The 17,790-nt window shown below is 36.8% G+C and overlaps 1 protein-coding gene across 1 annotated transcript in view; it reads right to left on the bottom strand.

The window, feature by feature from the left end:
- Positions 1 to 17,790, bottom strand: part of CFAP47 (cilia and flagella associated protein 47) — a 354,495-nt gene that overhangs the window by 64,527 nt on the left and 272,178 nt on the right. The window contains exon 58 of the mRNA XM_072852476.1: positions 8,093 to 8,188. Within this exon, the coding sequence (XP_072708577.1) occupies positions 8,093 to 8,188 (96 nt within the window). The remainder of the gene's footprint in view (positions 1 to 8,092; positions 8,189 to 17,790) is intronic.

Genomic DNA, 17,790 nt, shown 5'->3' with positions numbered 1-17,790 from the left:
AACTGTTTTTATCTCAACCCACGAGATTTCTTACTTTTGCTTTTCTGATTCTCTCCCCCATCCCACCACGGGGGGAGGGTGAGTGAGTGGCTGTGTGGTGCTTAGTTGCTGACTGAAGCTAAACGACAGTCCTTTTTGGACAGATATTTTTTTATAGCCAATTTAGAGCTAGACATAGATTTACTGATTAATTTATAGGATGAAACAAATCTGTGTCTCTGGAGTTTTCATTGGGTTTATTACCTAAACAGGTGAAGACTAGAAGCAAGAACAAGGAAAAGGGGAAGGGAGGAAGTAAGTAGTTCTGTCTTATTCAAGGACACATTCTGGCTCCATCTTGTCCATCCACAGCTGTTATCAAATAGATTAGCAGCAATATGCTATTCTAAATCAGAATTAATCATCTTTTAATTTTCTATCTCTATTGAAATTGAAGGAGATAATGTCTTATCGAGTTCTAAAATACAGCAGATATTTTTAAATAGAGAAATAGGCTAAGATAATGTGAAATAACAGCCTCCCCTGAGGCTGATTTGCATAGTTTAAATGCTCTGAAGTGCTATACTCTTGGTGTTCACTAACAAATCATGAGATTCTGATGAAACCTACTGCATGGCCTAGCTTAAATCTGCGAGGCAAATATAGCTTGAAAATCTGTTTTCCATTATAAATCCACATGGGAAGTCTTATGTGGATTTGCATGAGACTACGCAAAAGATGGGTTTCTGCTGTCTTCCCTTCTTTTATTTGCATCCTGGATATCTTTTTTCCTCTCTCTCCTTTTGCAACATCAGGAGAGCATGTTGAAGTAGATAAATCATTTCCTTATATAGTCAAGGGAATGTACCATTCTACTCTTTCAATTCAAGGGATTGTTTTTAAAAGAACAGTAACAGAGCCTTTCTGCTGCCTTTCACTTCATTAAGTTATTTCACTAAAACAGTTGCCTGTATTTGCAAAACCACATAAAGATATGTCCACACCATATAATTGGTAAAGAAAGGAAAACTCAAAGGTAAAAAGAGTGCATATAACAGGCCCTATAAATATATATAAAATATGGCCTGAAGACATTCCAGAAAAGTACAAAGAAAAATATTTAAGTTTTATTGTTCATTGTATTAGAATATTACATGTTTTGATGTACCAATATACCAAGCACACTTGTTTCAGTGCTGAAAAGCATATCACTCATTAACACTATAATTCCCACTGCCTGTAACTAGGCTTTCCTGTAAGAATATTTTTGAGCACAGATTCCCCAACTATTCATTCACACAGTGAGTTTGCAGGAGTGCCTTAAAACATGACAGAAAAATGTCACTACTGATTACTGATTTCCTCCACGTGAGGAGTCTTAGATGTGCATTGGCTTTAGAGAGCTCTCCAAGGTTTCCCATGCTGACAGTAGAGACAACCTGCACTCAAGAATGCCACCAGCTGGAATGCATTGACTTTGTCAGCGTACCTTTCTGGAGAAAAATATGGCTTAGACTCCATCACTCATGTCGCCATGTCATGTCCCAGTACTGACACTCTCCTTAAAAAAGCATGCTTCTCTGTCAGCTATAACATGAGAACACTGGTCTTTTGTAATGGTTTCACCTGGTTGAGAGAGGTAAGCCAGGGTGATTCAGCAATCAGGAAACTGCCATGTACATGGAGTAGGAAGGGGTCCCATGCCTTCCCTTCTGCTGGAAATTTCACAAAGTAAATCTGCATCTGTACAAGCTTCCAAGTGCCATGATGGCACTTCAGAGATAACAGAACAAGGAAAAACGCTAGCTGAAGGTTTAAACAAGACAACAGGCATACAGATAGGCCAAAGATGGCTGAGAAAGAAAGTCATTCTGTCTTGTATACACTGTGTTCAAGAAGGCTGCTATTTTGTGGTAAGCATAAACAACAATTTCTTCAAAAGCATATGTAACCTTCAGAGTAGCAGTTCACCTGCCTATGCTGCAAAGCCTAATTAGGTGCAGCACAGAACCACAACTTTGGATTGATTTTACTGAGAAAATTGGTAAGGTGTGAGAAAATACCTAAGCCTTGCAAGATAAGAAAGGTAACAACATAGACAGAATGGTAATAGCAGCTCAAGGACTCACTAAGAAACTACTGAAATGGAAAGATATAAAAACTCTATGGAAAGAAAGCAAAGAATCAGAAGGTTGCAACTCAGCAACATCATGAATCAACCCATTCCAAGAAGCAGTGGAGGCTGAGCCGTCCCAAAATAACTGATGACAACCTGGGCAGCAAAGATACATCCCATGTATCACTGAGAATGCTGACCATATTAATACCTAGCCTAGCAGCATGTTAGTCCTAGTTATCTACTGCACGTATTAGCCAATAAAACAAAGCTGCGCATTCTAAAATTGCATAAATCCTTCTTGCAAAGTCTCTTTGTGCATAGCAAAAAGATGTCCACTCCAAAAGTGATCCAGTGAGGAAGGAATCTCATAACCCCAAGGTGGAGGACAGGTAGGTCTCTCACTCAAAAGACAATTCCAGTGAAGATGGTATCATAATATTCTCATGAAGCTCCTGGTTGACAGACCACCAACTCTATGGGACCTCCATCAGTCAGGGGCAATCCACCAATCTACAATGGGATAGGGCCTGTCAGTAAACCTTTCTCTGACAGACTGGTGCTGAGGACATGTGGCCCATAAATTTTTCTACTAGGTATCCAACAGCCAGTAACGCTCCATCTAGATGCAGTCTGCAATCAGTCAGCCACTGTTCTATATTCATAGTAACATAGCAGAACTGGAGCTAAACTTGCCTTTGTGTACTGAAGTGATCCAGGAGTTAATCCTGGACTCCTCCCAGGAAGCCAGCCTTAACAGCATCTCAGGAGCAGGAACAGAAAAAGCAGGGTAAAAAATGGGGACACTAAAAGGCAAACCCTGATCTAACAAACTGTGTTCTTTCCCAAAAAAGAGAGACAGCAGAGTAGAAAGAAAAGCTGAGCTGCAGTCCTGTGAGCTTCCACAGCCGGAAGAACAGTACCAGTGGGAGCCACTGATGGTCGACTTCAGAAGACTGCCTGCCTGCTCCTTGCCTTCATTCCTTTCTGACCTCATTCCTTCTCCATCTATGATGAAACCAAACTACCAGTCCCATGGTCCTAGACATGAAGAGTCAGACAGATGTCTGACACCTACCTGCAAAGTCTTCTGCATAAATGGTACCCAGTCTTGAAACAGTTAACATACCCATGACACAGCATGTTGTAGAGCTATTTGCTCAGGAAAAGGGCCAGCAGGGGAAGAGAAAACTCAATCCAACAACATCAACCCTAAGTTTTAGAGCAGTGCAGGTTCAATTCAAACTTTTCTACCTAGTTTTACAAAATTTTCAAATTGTTTTCCTAAACTAGGTGCCCAAATTCAGTATTATTTATTGTGGCCACTGCACAATAAGTCATCTCTTACATTCAAGTTTAAAATCTTCCTCACAAAGAAATCCAGACTGGAAATTATTGACACTATCTAGAAGATGTTCAAGAGAATCTAAATCAAGAATCATGAACTTTATTTTTCCATATGCTGTCATCTGCACCATGGGCATTAGAGGTTACTCTCACTGACAGAGGCAGCTTTTGACTTGATACTAGGCTGTATGCTTCCCAAATGAATCTTATGTAGCACAAGTAATTAATGTACCAGAGCTTACGAACTACTCATGTGAATAGTACATCTGTTGAACAGTTTTGCTCAGAAAAGTGAAACTTGATAGTTTCAAAAGGTGAAAATTCAGGGAAGGCAATAACATTAATGAAAGAAAATCAAAACTAAAGAAAAGTAGCAAAAGTTCATCACAAAGAAGGAAGACTTGAATAGATAAAAGACGAAAATACTTAGACTAAGGAAGTTCAAAGGAAATCTGGCACCTGAATCCTCCAGCATTTCAATGGAACTCTAATTCCTTCAGTTTCCCTGTGAAAATGTGTACCAAAAAGAAAGAAATGTTGAATCTAAAACCCTGAAAAGAAGGAAAACACTTTTTTTAAGTGAATCTCCTAATTATCCTAACTTATTTCATTTTGGTATGCAGTGAGGTCTGCATGGTATGTAGTATGTGTGTGTCCTTCTTTTCCAGTTAATTTCATTATTAATAACTGTTTATGAAGGTAAAAAGAGGATAGTGTTGCATATGTACCTGGTTGTTCAGTCTTTTTATTGCTTGAATGTCCCTTTCCTACAGAATCCATTATATGAATATTGACTACTTCCAGACACAACCTCTGATGTAAGTTATAAAGTGTAAAATTATTTCTGCTCGTTGTGAGTGACCAAACCATGGTCACAGAATGCAGTTAAAATATGGAAGAGGAAAGAGAGCTTAACATTTTCCAACTCTTCAAAATAGTCTACTAGAATGGAGAACAATTTCTCACAGCTCTTTTTTTCTAGCTCTGCAAGTCATTTTGTGATAATGAAGGCATTATAAAAGAGACAGAGACAGAGTCTTCCTAGGAACTAAGACAACCAGGAAAATCAAGTATGTTAGTTTCATTGTTTTTCAGTCTCTGAAAGCAATCACAAGAAAAAACAGATTGTGCATGCTGAATTAATGAAAGAAAAAAGCAGATGCAAATAAGTGTAGAATTAAAGAATGAAATCTTGAAATGTAACATTTTAGGGAAATGGCCTGAGGACCTGAACAAAATTTATGCCATTTCTTAGGTGAAATTAGTTTAAAAGCCAAATTATCCATAATCATAGTGGACTGTATATGACATAAAAAGTACACTAAAATGCTTTCTCAAATATTGTTGAGTAAAATATGAAATCATAATAGTAACATGCTTCCAAAGTGCATACACAGAATTTTAATATCTCAAATTTGATTGCCATCAAAGTTGTTTAACACTGCAGGCAGCTTTTTGGAAAACGTCTCCCTAAAAGTGTATACATTTATCAAATATATTTTATCTTTCCTTCCTAAGTGCTTTATTTATTAGCAAAAGTTAGAAGGCAAAGTTAGAAGGCAAAATTAAATAGCTAAACATAGAGATCTCAGTAAGAAGGGAAAAGAGATGAACACAGAACAGGTGACATGACAGCTTTAAAATATAGAAGTTTCTAAATATAAAACTTGTGCTGAAATGTGGAGAGAGATATCTAAAAAATTAGGTTCAGCTAACTGCCCCGTTTACTGTTCTTGTTTGATACTACACCAAGTCGTTCACAACAGACAGGCTTATTGACCACCTGGAACATCAGCTAAGCCATAAAATGCAATGACTGGAAGTTGAATGCAAAATGAGATCGCAGCTTCAGTATTAGGACCAGGTGAAGTAATGCAGCCTGTGTTACTGGGAAACAGTACAAAGCAGTCCAAAAGACTTATGTTTCTACTGTGAAGCCAAGGCAGGAAAAAAGGATAGTCTACCATGAGTAACAATTTCACAGCATGGCTAGTATTTTGGCTTTTTGTAAAAGTATGGTGAAAAAATGATTCCAAGATTCTCAGTCTATCGCACTATTTCTGAATTTCTCCCTTCAGTTTTTAGAGTCAGTGAGAAAAAAACAAGTAATTAATTAGCAGCAACAGTTTTTCTACAAGCATAAATGTTGCTCATAAAATAATCTAGCAATCATATTCCAGCAAGTCTACTAAGAAGAATATTTGGTTCCAACATGTTTTCAAAATACTCTTTCTTTGTTATAGGGAACACTGGTAAAGCAGTAACACCTGCATCTAATCCACACTTCATCTACTGTTAAGTGTAGGGAAAAAGAAGTACAGAGTCTTTCCATAAAAATGATTCTTAACATGATTCCACTGTCCCTGACTTGTGAGTGAGACCATGTGCAAAAAAAAGCATGCATTCACCAGTCTTATGGCCTCCCAACAAGGCAGATTAGGCTGCAGAATCCTCAGAGCAAAAGATTTACATCCTGAAAATATTTAAGATATAAAAAAATAAGTAGTGGAAAGTACAATTTATAAAGATTGCTTTGCTGCTCTAATATGTCTGTCAAGTGATTGCTCTGTCAGTTTTACTTTGTACATGAATTAGATTGTTTTGGACAGTTCCTCACTGCTTCTGGAAAAAAATAAATATAATCTCAAGACAACAGATTCAACTTTTATATATGCCCATATATACAACTGTGTAAAATGTATATCTAGAAAATGATACGATGTCCAGATCAATTCTTACATCTTCTTTTTCTTCTAAATCCTTCTTTATCTAAATCACCCAGAAATATTGTTGAGGCATAGTAAGCTTCAAGGAGAGAAAACAAAAACATTTCCTTGCTGGGAACAGCAAGGTCTGCAACATCCTTCACAAAATAACGGCGTGGCAAGCACATCTTCAGGAAAATCACAGTATATGGTGCATTTTTGAATGAAATTGAAAACAAGTCACCCTCATTTCATTTTTCTAACTCAGGTCTTTAATTTGAGATAGACACCATTTCTTCAGGGGAAATGGTATGGCTTATTCCGATATCTATATTAACATGAAACGGATGCTCACACATACATTTGTGTGGGATACTAACAAGGAAAATTATTTTCTTTGGTAAATAATTTAAGATATGAATAATTTATCTGTGTCTTTTGAAATTAGAAAGCATATCTGAGAAGTAATCCATAGAAATAATTATTAGGATAAATATTTAAATATTCTGTGTAAATACAGAAATCTACCTATCTCCTATACTTCAGTAATAAATAACTTGTAATGATTAAAATACGCTACTTCTGTGGTAATCGAAGCTTTACCATAACACTAGATAAATCTAATAAATCAATTGCTATCATATACAAATCATAAATAAATTTTGGTAAAATTACGACACTAAAGGCAATTCACTCCTTTCCTATCCTATCTCAGATCAGATGTCACCAGCAGTGTCATCTAAAATTTAATTCAAAAAATAAAACTAAATAGTTCAATTCTTTCCAGATGGTTCAGGTTTATACTTTCTAGATTTTATTGTCACATTTGAAATTATCAGGAACAACATAGGAAAATACAGAAAATAGTTATTTGCAACAGAAGAACTATCTTGAAAAACAAAACAGTTGAAAGGACTGGCAAGTCTGAAGAGAAAGATAAGCATATCTAGAACCAAATAATTGTGAAGTCTATTTCCTATTTTGTTTTCTGTTAATTCAGTAAAAAGTAAAAGCAGTTATAAATGATTAACTCATTTATTTTTGGAATTTCTTACCCCTTCCTTTTCTCCTTAACTGATCCTTCAAAATAGGAAAATTTTATTTTAAAAAGAAATTTCTTAGCAATTACATGTTTTGCCTTTCTGGTGCTTCAGGTTTTAGGAAACTGTGATTTGTTGCAGGATAAATTGATAAAATAAGTATTGATAATAGTTTAAATATATTTAAAAGATTACTTTTCAAGTGTATTCATTTGCATTTATTACGAAAAGTACAATTTCTCATTAAAAAAGAACTTTTAAGAAACTTTCCATTTAAATTTAATTAAGAATTTTAACAATTGATGCTTTTCTACCTAGTATTTCATAAACATTTTTATAGTGGTGTTGCTCATCTTGACAGTCCTAAAATACAACTATATTTATTCAGATTTAATCTCTTAATTCAAAGCCTTTCCTAGGAATACATCAAGACTGCATTACTACATCGGCTCATTCACCCTTTTTATATTGTACTTGTAGCACCTCTTATGAGGTCAGATTGCACCCCTCGTTTCATTGACACATAATCATCACTTTGACATTTGACATCACACATGACATTTGTGCTTTGATGGTAAGACATTATTTATAAAAGAAATCATATTTCAAAAGTCCAAGAAAATCATTGCAAGGGTTAGGCAAAAATAACTGTCAAAAAATGAATATACATTTCAGAGGAACTTTACTGGATGCGCCTCTGATTATTACTTACTTATTTTAAGTAAAACAAACAAACTTCATTGACATGGGGCTAATTCTTGTTTCCATGAGGAGCCAGATTCAACACATCAACTGACGAGTTGCACTCATCAAAACATTGAATTTTATACACACTCTAGATTTCAGGGACCATAAAAGATCACACCTTGTAAAAATTTCAAAGTAGAACTCAAGGAATTACATACCTCGTGGTTGTTTAAGCAGAAGATGGAAAACAGATTCCTTATTGGTGGACTTGGATAGGATAGATGCATTGAGATGACAACTGGACTGCTCCTGATCTAAAAAAAAAAAATTTAAAAAAATCATTCAGGGAAACTCATTTAGAAGTCAAAATTGATTGAACAATTTCCCTAATAAAACAGCTTCATAGACAGAGGTTTTAAAAAATACATTCTCAAATGGAAGCGCATGGGCCTTTATTTCTCCCTTTGCTTACAGGTTGTCTCAGTATTTTCTCATTGTAATGAAGTATAGATATAATATGGAGATCTTCTTAAATAAAATAAAATAACACACCATCAAGAAAACACAAAGTTTAAAATGTTTTAAGTTAAATAACATCTAGAGATTACTAAAGAAACTTTTCTAGATAAAAAAAATCAAACGGCCAAGAAAGCCCATGGTGATATGAAACATGTAAGAGAAAGCTTGAGAGAAAGGGGTTCAGGACCAGCAGTACTGCAACAGTAGCAGACAAGAATTGCTTTCTTGATGACAAGTTACCGGATCAACTAACAGATTACTTCATAGAGACAGAGGATTTAGACATTATTTTGATTGTTTTCACTGATTACTGTCAATGTTGTGGATAAATGAAAAATGAGATAGGAAAAACTGGTTTGAAATCCAATTTTATAAATGGATTTTGGAGCTGTTCAAGCAGACAAAGATGTCTTCCTAAAAGAATTGACACTTGCAGGAAATGCCTTGTAGGAAATATATCTAGCAGTTAACTCCAAGAATCTGAGCCCAATAGATAGACTATATCTGAATAATATGTCATATTAAAGGGTAGTAGCACTGAATGATGAACTGCTGACAGAAAGATACAATACACAGGAATGCATCAAACAGCCAGGGGAAGACTGTCATCTGGAGATACAGAACAAAGTTAAAATAGCTTTAAGGAACAGAACAATGAGCAAAGATGTTCAGGAAGGCAAAGAAAAGCTCTCCTGGAAATATCAAACTTCTTGCTTCTTGTGAGAAGAGAAACAGCCTCAAAATTATTTCACCTCAAGAACAAAGTTTCAGCTTTTGGAAACCAGCATAGAGGTTTAAAATGAAATTTGCAACCTATAGGGAAATACTTAAAGAATTGAAGGGCCCTTTCCAAATATTAAAAGATGGGTGCATAAGAAAAGCCTATACATCCATTTTAATATATCAGTAAAGCAACTATATTGCTATCCTTCTTGACCTGAGATACTTCAATGGCAGAAACGAGGCTATTGTGAAAGCTTTCTCTATAAAGCTAATTATTCTGAAGGAATTCTTTTCTATTTTTTTGTCCGTGATGCAAACAAGCTGAGTACTGTAAATTTCCCCAACTATAAGAGTTTTCCAAAGTTTAAAATATCTGTTATTTATTCTTTCCTTATATCTGTCTACATATTCAGGTAAAAAGTAATTTTCGCAGAACTAGCTAACTCATCTCTGGAAATCTTTATTTTTTCCTCTGAAAAATATTTTCACTGTATAAAATTAAAAGCACTAGATTATGCTTCATGATGTTTCAAAAATGCATTTATCAGTTCAGAAGTGCATTTATAAATTGCACATTATTTTTTTAATTGGTAGCTAACATCATGGTTTGAATTATACCAAAATCAGCACAAAGTGATGTTAGCACTTTTATTCTAAACTGATTATCCACATTCAAAACTGATTTGAAAATAATAGATTTCTTCACATTTGTAGTACTTCATTCTAACGCTGACTTAAATATATGCAATAATACTTATGTCCGATGTATTTTGCCTGAAAGAAAAATAACCGTTAGCAGCAGACTTGCCTTTGAGTATTTACTTCAGTTACATAATAAGTCAGAGAAAGCAGTTTGAAAACATTTTGCAATGCACATTTAAAAAGTGGCAATCCTAGTTTGGAAATCTTTGTATAGAAAAAGATATGGCCAAGCTATTGCGCATGCAACCTTATCTTGGAAATAAGGTAAGTTTTAATAATCAACAATATGACACAGCTATTTTAATATGACTGTGCACACACCCTTACCAAAAGCAATCTTATATACTGCCACAGATATCTGCTTTGATAACGCAGATAACACTGGATTCCAGAGAGGAACCGATTTATCTCCCTTACCCAATTCCTAATTACCACTGTAGCTTTAATCTTTTATTTGATCATGGCCCTTCAAACTTTGAAGTTAATATCCTCTAAAAAACAGTTGCACTTTTTTCCTGAAACTTTGAAATGTATTTGGCCCATTGAAAACATGAAATTAAATTATCCATGTCAACCAAAATAAAGCATTATAGGTATTAACAAAGCAGTAATACTTAAGGACAATTCTTATACAGGTGAACTCTGTGGGGTCTGGTTCACACTGGAGATTTCAGTAGTATCAATTATTTATATCAGTTTAGTTGCTTCCATAAAGTCTTAGTAGAAATATTATATACTGGTATTTACAGAAGAGCAGTAACATTCAACTTGAAACAGCTGAACTAGTACAAATGGTCGCTAAACCATTTGTAATGAGTTTGCATACTCTGTAGCTCTGATCACTGGCTCATATTGGGGAAAATTACCTGCTGTCAAATAAACATTATTCCCATTAATATTCTTAATGTAGCTATAAATGCTTATGTGAATAAGACCTGCAGATTTAAGCCACAGATATGTATCTAAATCCTGGGAAGAAAACTTATTGCTATTAAATTCAGTAAGAAAACACCAAGTTTTAGGAGGTCCAAGATTTCATCCCTTTATCACAAATTATCAGATGGTGGGTAGTTTTACTTGCTCTATAATTATCCAAAATAAAGGACTGTTTGTGCTACAATTATCAGTCAAAATTCACAGAAAGAAACATTTCTGAGGAATAAAGCTCTTGGGTTTGACAAAACTTCAGAAATGCAAACAACAGCTTCAGAAATGGTCCAGATATGACAATTCTCAATTAATTTCTATTTTAATTCCTGAACTATGCAATTCTAAACATAATTGCACATCTATTTAGGGCAGAAACTGCCTATGGAATGTTGCTTGAAAACAAGATACAGGTAACTTCTGCAATCTTCTTTAAAGCATTAAGTAAATCTATAAATGTTGATGTTTATTGCTTGTACACTTTGAGATGCCCTATTTTCATTGTTGCCACTTTTAATTCTCTTAAGAAGCAGCACATGGTCTGAAACACAATTTGTAAAGATCAGATCAATCAAACATTTTATTCTGCCTTCTGCCTTGCTACTTTCTGTCGGTCTCCCGATTCTGCCCTCTCTCTGGCCTCCAAGAACACCAGCAATGAGTGTGACAAGTCCAGCGCAAGGTTAAATAGAGGCAGGCATTCCAGTAACTTGCTTTAATGCTAAAATATCGGCTAAGAGGTATCAAAATGGTAGTAGCTTGGGTTTTGTATAACTAAACCTACAGTTTTAAGTGCTGTTCTCAGAGATGGATTCAAAAACTTCTGTGGATTTGAGTTACCTGCTGACAGGGTCATTTCTACTCTTTGGATTAACATTTTTTTCAGGACAAAACAGGTTTTAAGAATGACTAGAGTGTCACTCTTTAAGGAATAAATTAAGACTACTCTCTATTTCAGATTAAAATGTTTGTGTTTAACTAATTCAGATGGAAGGTTGCTATTGTTATGTTCGAAGTAATATTACTGCCATTCCTAATTAGCTTGTACTTTCCCAAGTGTGTTCTTGCACTGCTACGAGAGATCCTAGGACAAAAATAGGCTCTTCATGTCAAAACATGTTAAAATAAAGTGTAGACCATCACAAAATGGGTAAGAAAGAGATCTGGTCTTCTCCATAACTTAGGACTGTAAATGGTCTTGAAATAATGTTCAGTTTTGGACATCTGAAACTGATACAAGCAAAACAAACAGGAAAAAAAACAAAAGGGAAATTTGTGGAAGAGCAAGCTCAGGACTACTAAAGTACAGTTCTTGGTAGGAAAGGAAGTGTACTAGCAGTAATGTATTCATACAGGATAACTTTCTCACCAGACTGATTAGCCTTGGGGGATGGCAAATTCATTCTTAATGTTGAAAAAAACCCCAAGTTAATTAGCTTTTAATGTACACTGGGCTAACATATATGCATTGCTATGGTATATACAATATCAAAGTTAGTGTCGTGGTTTAATCCCAGTCAGCAACTAAGCACCACACAGCCACTCACTCATCCTCCCCCCCCCTCAGTGGGATGGGGGAGATAATTGGAAAAGAAAAGTAAAACCCGTGGGTTGAGATAAAGACAGTTAAATAGGACAGCAGAGGAAGAGAAAATAATAATTATTATTATAAAAGAATATACAAAACAAGTGATGCACATTGCAATTGCTCACCACCTGCTGACTGATGCCCAGCCCGTCCCTGAGCAGCGATTGCTGCCCCCCGGCCACCTCCCCCAGTTTCTATACCGAGCATGACGCCATATGGTGTGGAATAGCCCTTTGGCCAGTTGGGGTCAGCTGTCCTGGCTGTGCCCCCTCCCAGCTTCTTGTGCGCCTGGCAGAGCACGGGAAGCTGAAAAGTCCTTGACCAGAGCAAGCACTGCTTAGCAACAACTCAAACATCAGTGTGTTATCAACATTATTCTCATGCTAAATCCAAAACACAGCACTGTATTAGCTACTAGGAAGAAAATTAACTCTATCCCAGCCAAAACCAGGACAGTTAGTATATTAAAATACTATTTGCTTCCTTTCCAGGTAAACTATGTCTTGAGAACATGAAAGTTCAACTAAATATATAGGCATTATGGAAATTATTTCCCAGGATACATAAGGGCCAGAAATACTAAGCTGAACTTGTGCATCCATGACTTTGCTTATAAGACTGATTTCTCTTCCTCTGGAAAGAAGGAAATAGGAATTACAGTAAATATTGCTACAGAGAGCAAATCATAGCATGCACAACCACATCAGAAGACAGCTTGAATGCATAACTCAACTATCTTATTGTGATTAAAAACAAGCAAACATTATTTACAGGTCACCAGCAGCAACTGAATTAGAAAATTAACATTACATATTAAGCTGATTAACAAATTCAGGACAGCCTTTAAAGGACAAGTATGGTTTTACTTCCATAAAGATCACAGTACAAAATTTATTTTTTCAAAGAAAACTTTTCATAATTCCACAGATCACAGAAACATTAGATCATCATCATGTCAGGTCTACTGATGTGTAAAGAAAAATGAAGACTGAAAAATTCTGATGCATAAAAACCAACATCAGTCTTTCACTGTCTAAGCCAGTTGCCTCTGCACTGTCTCTATTACTGAAAATCTCCCTGGGACAAGTGAATGCTCTATAGTTGGAAAGATGACTATGTTTTCATTAAAATACTTAAACAATGCAGCTTCTGCTAATGTTTCTCAGAACATCACAATTCACTAGGTTTTAGTACCAATATTTAAGCTCTTTAAATAATTTCTGATGAAATTGCACTGTGGATAAGTTTGATTTTTCTTTTCCATTATTTTGAAGCATATTAGATTAGGTCTTTAAAAATAATATTTAGTGGTACTAGAGTACTAAACTGTGCTATCCAGCACTAGATTTATGCTCAACAAGCCAGGCAGTTTGCTTCTCATAGTTGCTCTTGTTGTTGTACAAATCAGAATACCAGCTTGCACTTTACACTAGAATAAACCATGCTGCACTCCATGAGGTGCAATGGGAACCTTCACACCACACATGTAATACACACCTACACTTCAAGAGATTATACAATCAGTTACTTCCTAGCCAAATAGGGTGGGTTGCACAGCTAGGAATTCACAGTGCTTCTATAAGTGTCTGAGCTAAGATAAGCACCAAGGGTAGATAGAATGAGAGGGGAAAATACAAAGGTTCATTTTAGAAGGCAAATTGCATTATTAACAACGTAAAAGTTTACTCTATCTTTAGCTGCTCCAGGGATGATGAGTTGATGAACAAGAGAAATTAAAAAAAGAGGTATACCAAAAATTTATCAAGGTACCTCTGGAGTGAAGCTCTACCATTCATCATGTCAGCTGCTTCCCCTAATTTACATTGCATTCTCTGTCATCATCCATGTTGTTAATAAAGGTCTTGAATAATAAGGGCCCCAGTCCTGACCCCTGCGGTACTGCTCTCATTACCAGCCAGCAGCTGACTGTCAAGATGTTGATCACTATCATTTGAGACCAACAGTTCAGCCAAGTTTTCAACCCGCTCAGCAGTCTGTTCATCAAGCCTAGACTTCCTTAGCTTCCAAACAAGAGTGCTACAAGAAACAGTGACAGAAGTCTTACATGGTGTATTACATCCACTGCTCCTCCCTCATTTGCATAATCACTCATTTCCATATAGAAAGCAATCACGTTAGTCAATCATGACTTGCACTTAACAAATCCATTTGACTACTCCTGATTACCTTCTTGACCTTCATATGCTTGGAAATGGAGTGCAAGAGGATGTGCAATTCATCAGCACACAGACCACAAAAGAATGTGTCCAATGACCCTACCAGGGGCTGAGGTGAGGCTGATCAACCCACCACTCTCTCAGTCTTCCTTCTATCATTTTTAAAAGAAGAAAATAAGATAGCCTTTTCCAAGTCAACAGAAACATCTCCTGATCAGCATGAATCTTCATAGAGAACCACAGTCTAAAACTCACATTGGCCAACTCTTTTATCACTCTCTGAATTTCATCTGGGCTTGTGGATCTGAATGCATCCAGCTGCTCTAAAAAGTCCACAGCCTGTTGGTCCTCTGTGAGCTGCCCATCTCCCTTTCAAACCAAGTCAGTACATGCTGCTTTGGGAGCAAGTTTTGCTTGCAAAGACTAAGGCAAAAAAGAAAACATTGAGCACTTCAGCCTTTTCTGCATTCTCTGTAACCAGTTGATTCGCCCCCATTCATCAATGGACCTATCTGCATTTTCCCTAAGCTTCCTTATGCAACTAGTGTACCTTTAGAATCCCTTCTTGTGAGCCTATACTTTCCCCGCTAGTCTTCACATCTGATGGGCTTTGGCCTTCCTAATTTTTTTTGCTAAGTATCCTCATGGTACTTTTACGTTGGCCTTTTGTTACCTTTTCTTCCTTCCACCTCATCTAGGTGTAGTACAGGGAATACGTTATTGCCACTGCTAGAACAGGCCATGGGTCTTTATATTAAGTCAACAGTGCAAAGCATCAGGGACTTGTCACACCTTGTTTGGACTTGAGCTGTTCTAGCTGTAACAGCACGTAGCCGAAGTGCCAACTGTTGCCTTATTTGTTTTTCAGCTTCAGCTTAGTGATGTATAATTTTGTGGTATTACCCTAAAGAAATCATACAATATATGGTAAAGACCTAACAAAACAAAGAGGTCATTGTGGAACTAACCCTGGGGACCAATAAGAAAGCAAGTGTAGCAACGGACCCTTTTGGAAACGTAAAAATCACACCAAGCAGATCCAAGACTGAGAAGGAAGAAACTGGCATTTTATCAACATTTCCTTCCCAGTGAAGAATGTAGGATGTTGATGAGTCTCTCTGATAATTTACTGTGAATAAATACAAGGTAGATATGAGAAGATTTATGTATATCAGTTAGCAGCAATTAGTATTAATTGGATAATTTGGACCAAAAGTATTAGTGGTCAGGGCCCTGAGTTCAGCGACGTGTGCTAATTTATCAGTCCAGCCAATAACCATCCTTCTCTGAGATTCTCTGTAACCTCTTCTCCACACACAAGGCTGTAGCTGCCTATGTTCAAGATCTGCTCTGATACAATGCAGCTGTATAACCTGGTATCAGACTTCTGTGAAAACAGCAGCTAAGTTGTGAGTGAGAAGCATCTGGGGCCTCCACCCACTGGCTTGAGATGCATTTAAACTCAGGCTCCTGCTGTTGGTCCTTGCCCAAGCTATGTCCTAGGTATGCTGTCTCTGGCCATACACCTTGCCAAGCCTAGCCTCCTTGATTTCCTGGCTTGATCACACTCACCATCTCACTGTGAACTTGGCTGTCAGTCACCAGACTGTTGGCTGAAATTGGTTACTGCCACCAAACCTGCTGTGTTCTTCTTGTTTGGATACTGTGGGATTACAACCCTTGTTTGAAAGTCCTCTCCCAGTCTTGATGTCACCTTTGGCTTCTGTCTCACTTTGTTTTGTGGAGCAGCCTGTTCTTGCTGCTCCTGACAGCTCGTATCATTGTAGTTGGACTGATAATATCTCATCATTTGTATTTTGATGAGACTGTTAATAAATTCTTAGTGCCACATACAAGATGTGTTTCTTTAGCCCACATGTGGTGTGTTGTCAACATTTACGCATCCTTTTCTACTATGAGCAGCACTTTTGAGCCTCCTATATGTGCACCGAACACCAACTGCTGCATCAACTGCCCTGTTACTGTGTGCAGACCCAACCTGCAATGCTCCTTGTCACTTAAGGGTGCCTAGATGCCAGAGAGGTAGGAAGCTGGACACGACTCTGTTCCCCTCTCTGACAGGTCCCCTGATCAGCAGGTAAACTCTGGCACTGTCCCTGAGATCCTGGCCATGATTTACATAGCCTGTAAACAGTGGATCCACTGCATGCTGTTGCTTCCTTCACTGTTGTCCAGAAGAGAACATTAACAGAAACTCAGAAGTGGTCTGATCATTTACAAATGGAACTCTATTTTGTGACAGTTGTGAATGAAAATATTTTAGAAGTTAAACATTGGAAACTGCGCTAAAGTCTGCTGAAAAAATTTGTTCAGCAAAAGTATAGAGCATTCAGTCATGAGACCAAAATGCTCTTGACCAGGCACCATTTAGGTAAAAGAATCTCCAAAATCCCCTGTACATTAACTGTATATGCAGCCAAAGCTGTATTTCTGTATTTCTAATTCATATCTCAGAAGGTGTAATTAAAAAGCGTGAGTTCAATGCAACAAATAAACTTGAATCTATACTTTTTAAAAGTCACATTTCTTCACTTATTCTATGTGCCACAAACCCCAAATCATAGCGTGAGTGTGTAAACCTGGCTTAACCTTTGCAGAGGTTTGATTTTGCTATTCTCTCATGTTTCCCCATCCATGGGGTCTGTGTCAGGGGCCACTGGAAGGTTTATCTTCAATTTTTTTTATACACAGATGCCAGGAAATGCTCTGGCACCTTTTTTCTGATACTACATGTTATGTTGGACTAGGTGGAGATTCAAAGAACCTTCTAAAGCTCTGTGCTTCACTCAGAGTGAAATTTACTCTTTCACTGAGTAAATTTCAGTCATCGTGGAAAATCTGGGACTTCGAGCTTGAGTTCTACAGCATTTGTGAAATCTCAGTATGGACAGTGACTTGGCGATCTTTGATAATTCTGGATCTTATATTATTTTTTAAAGTATGTTTGAAAATATTGCTGAGACATACTTGCTTGGAAGGTCAATCAGAAAAAAACAAATGTTTTGCCCTTACTAACTCCTTTAGCTATCTAGAATCTGACAAACTAATATAAAATATTTTGGAAAATAACTGAGGAACAACACCAAAACAAAACATTAGCTATTTGGCTTAGACATACAGCTCCCAAAACACACCCCAGGAGTCTCCTATTGCCTAAATTCTACAGTGCAATCCACAGCCAACAACCAGCTGCATGTCTACATGAGGCTGTATGACCTAAGAGGTCTACTGTGAACAGTTGTTAAAGGTTTGTGTTATT

Source organism: Ciconia boyciana, chromosome 1 (assembly GCF_034638445.1).
Source record: "Ciconia boyciana chromosome 1, ASM3463844v1, whole genome shotgun sequence".
Lineage (NCBI taxonomy): Eukaryota > Metazoa > Chordata > Aves > Ciconiiformes > Ciconiidae > Ciconia > Ciconia boyciana.
The sequence above is the reverse complement of the archived record's forward strand: the minus strand, read 5'-3'. Positions and strand labels throughout refer to the sequence as shown.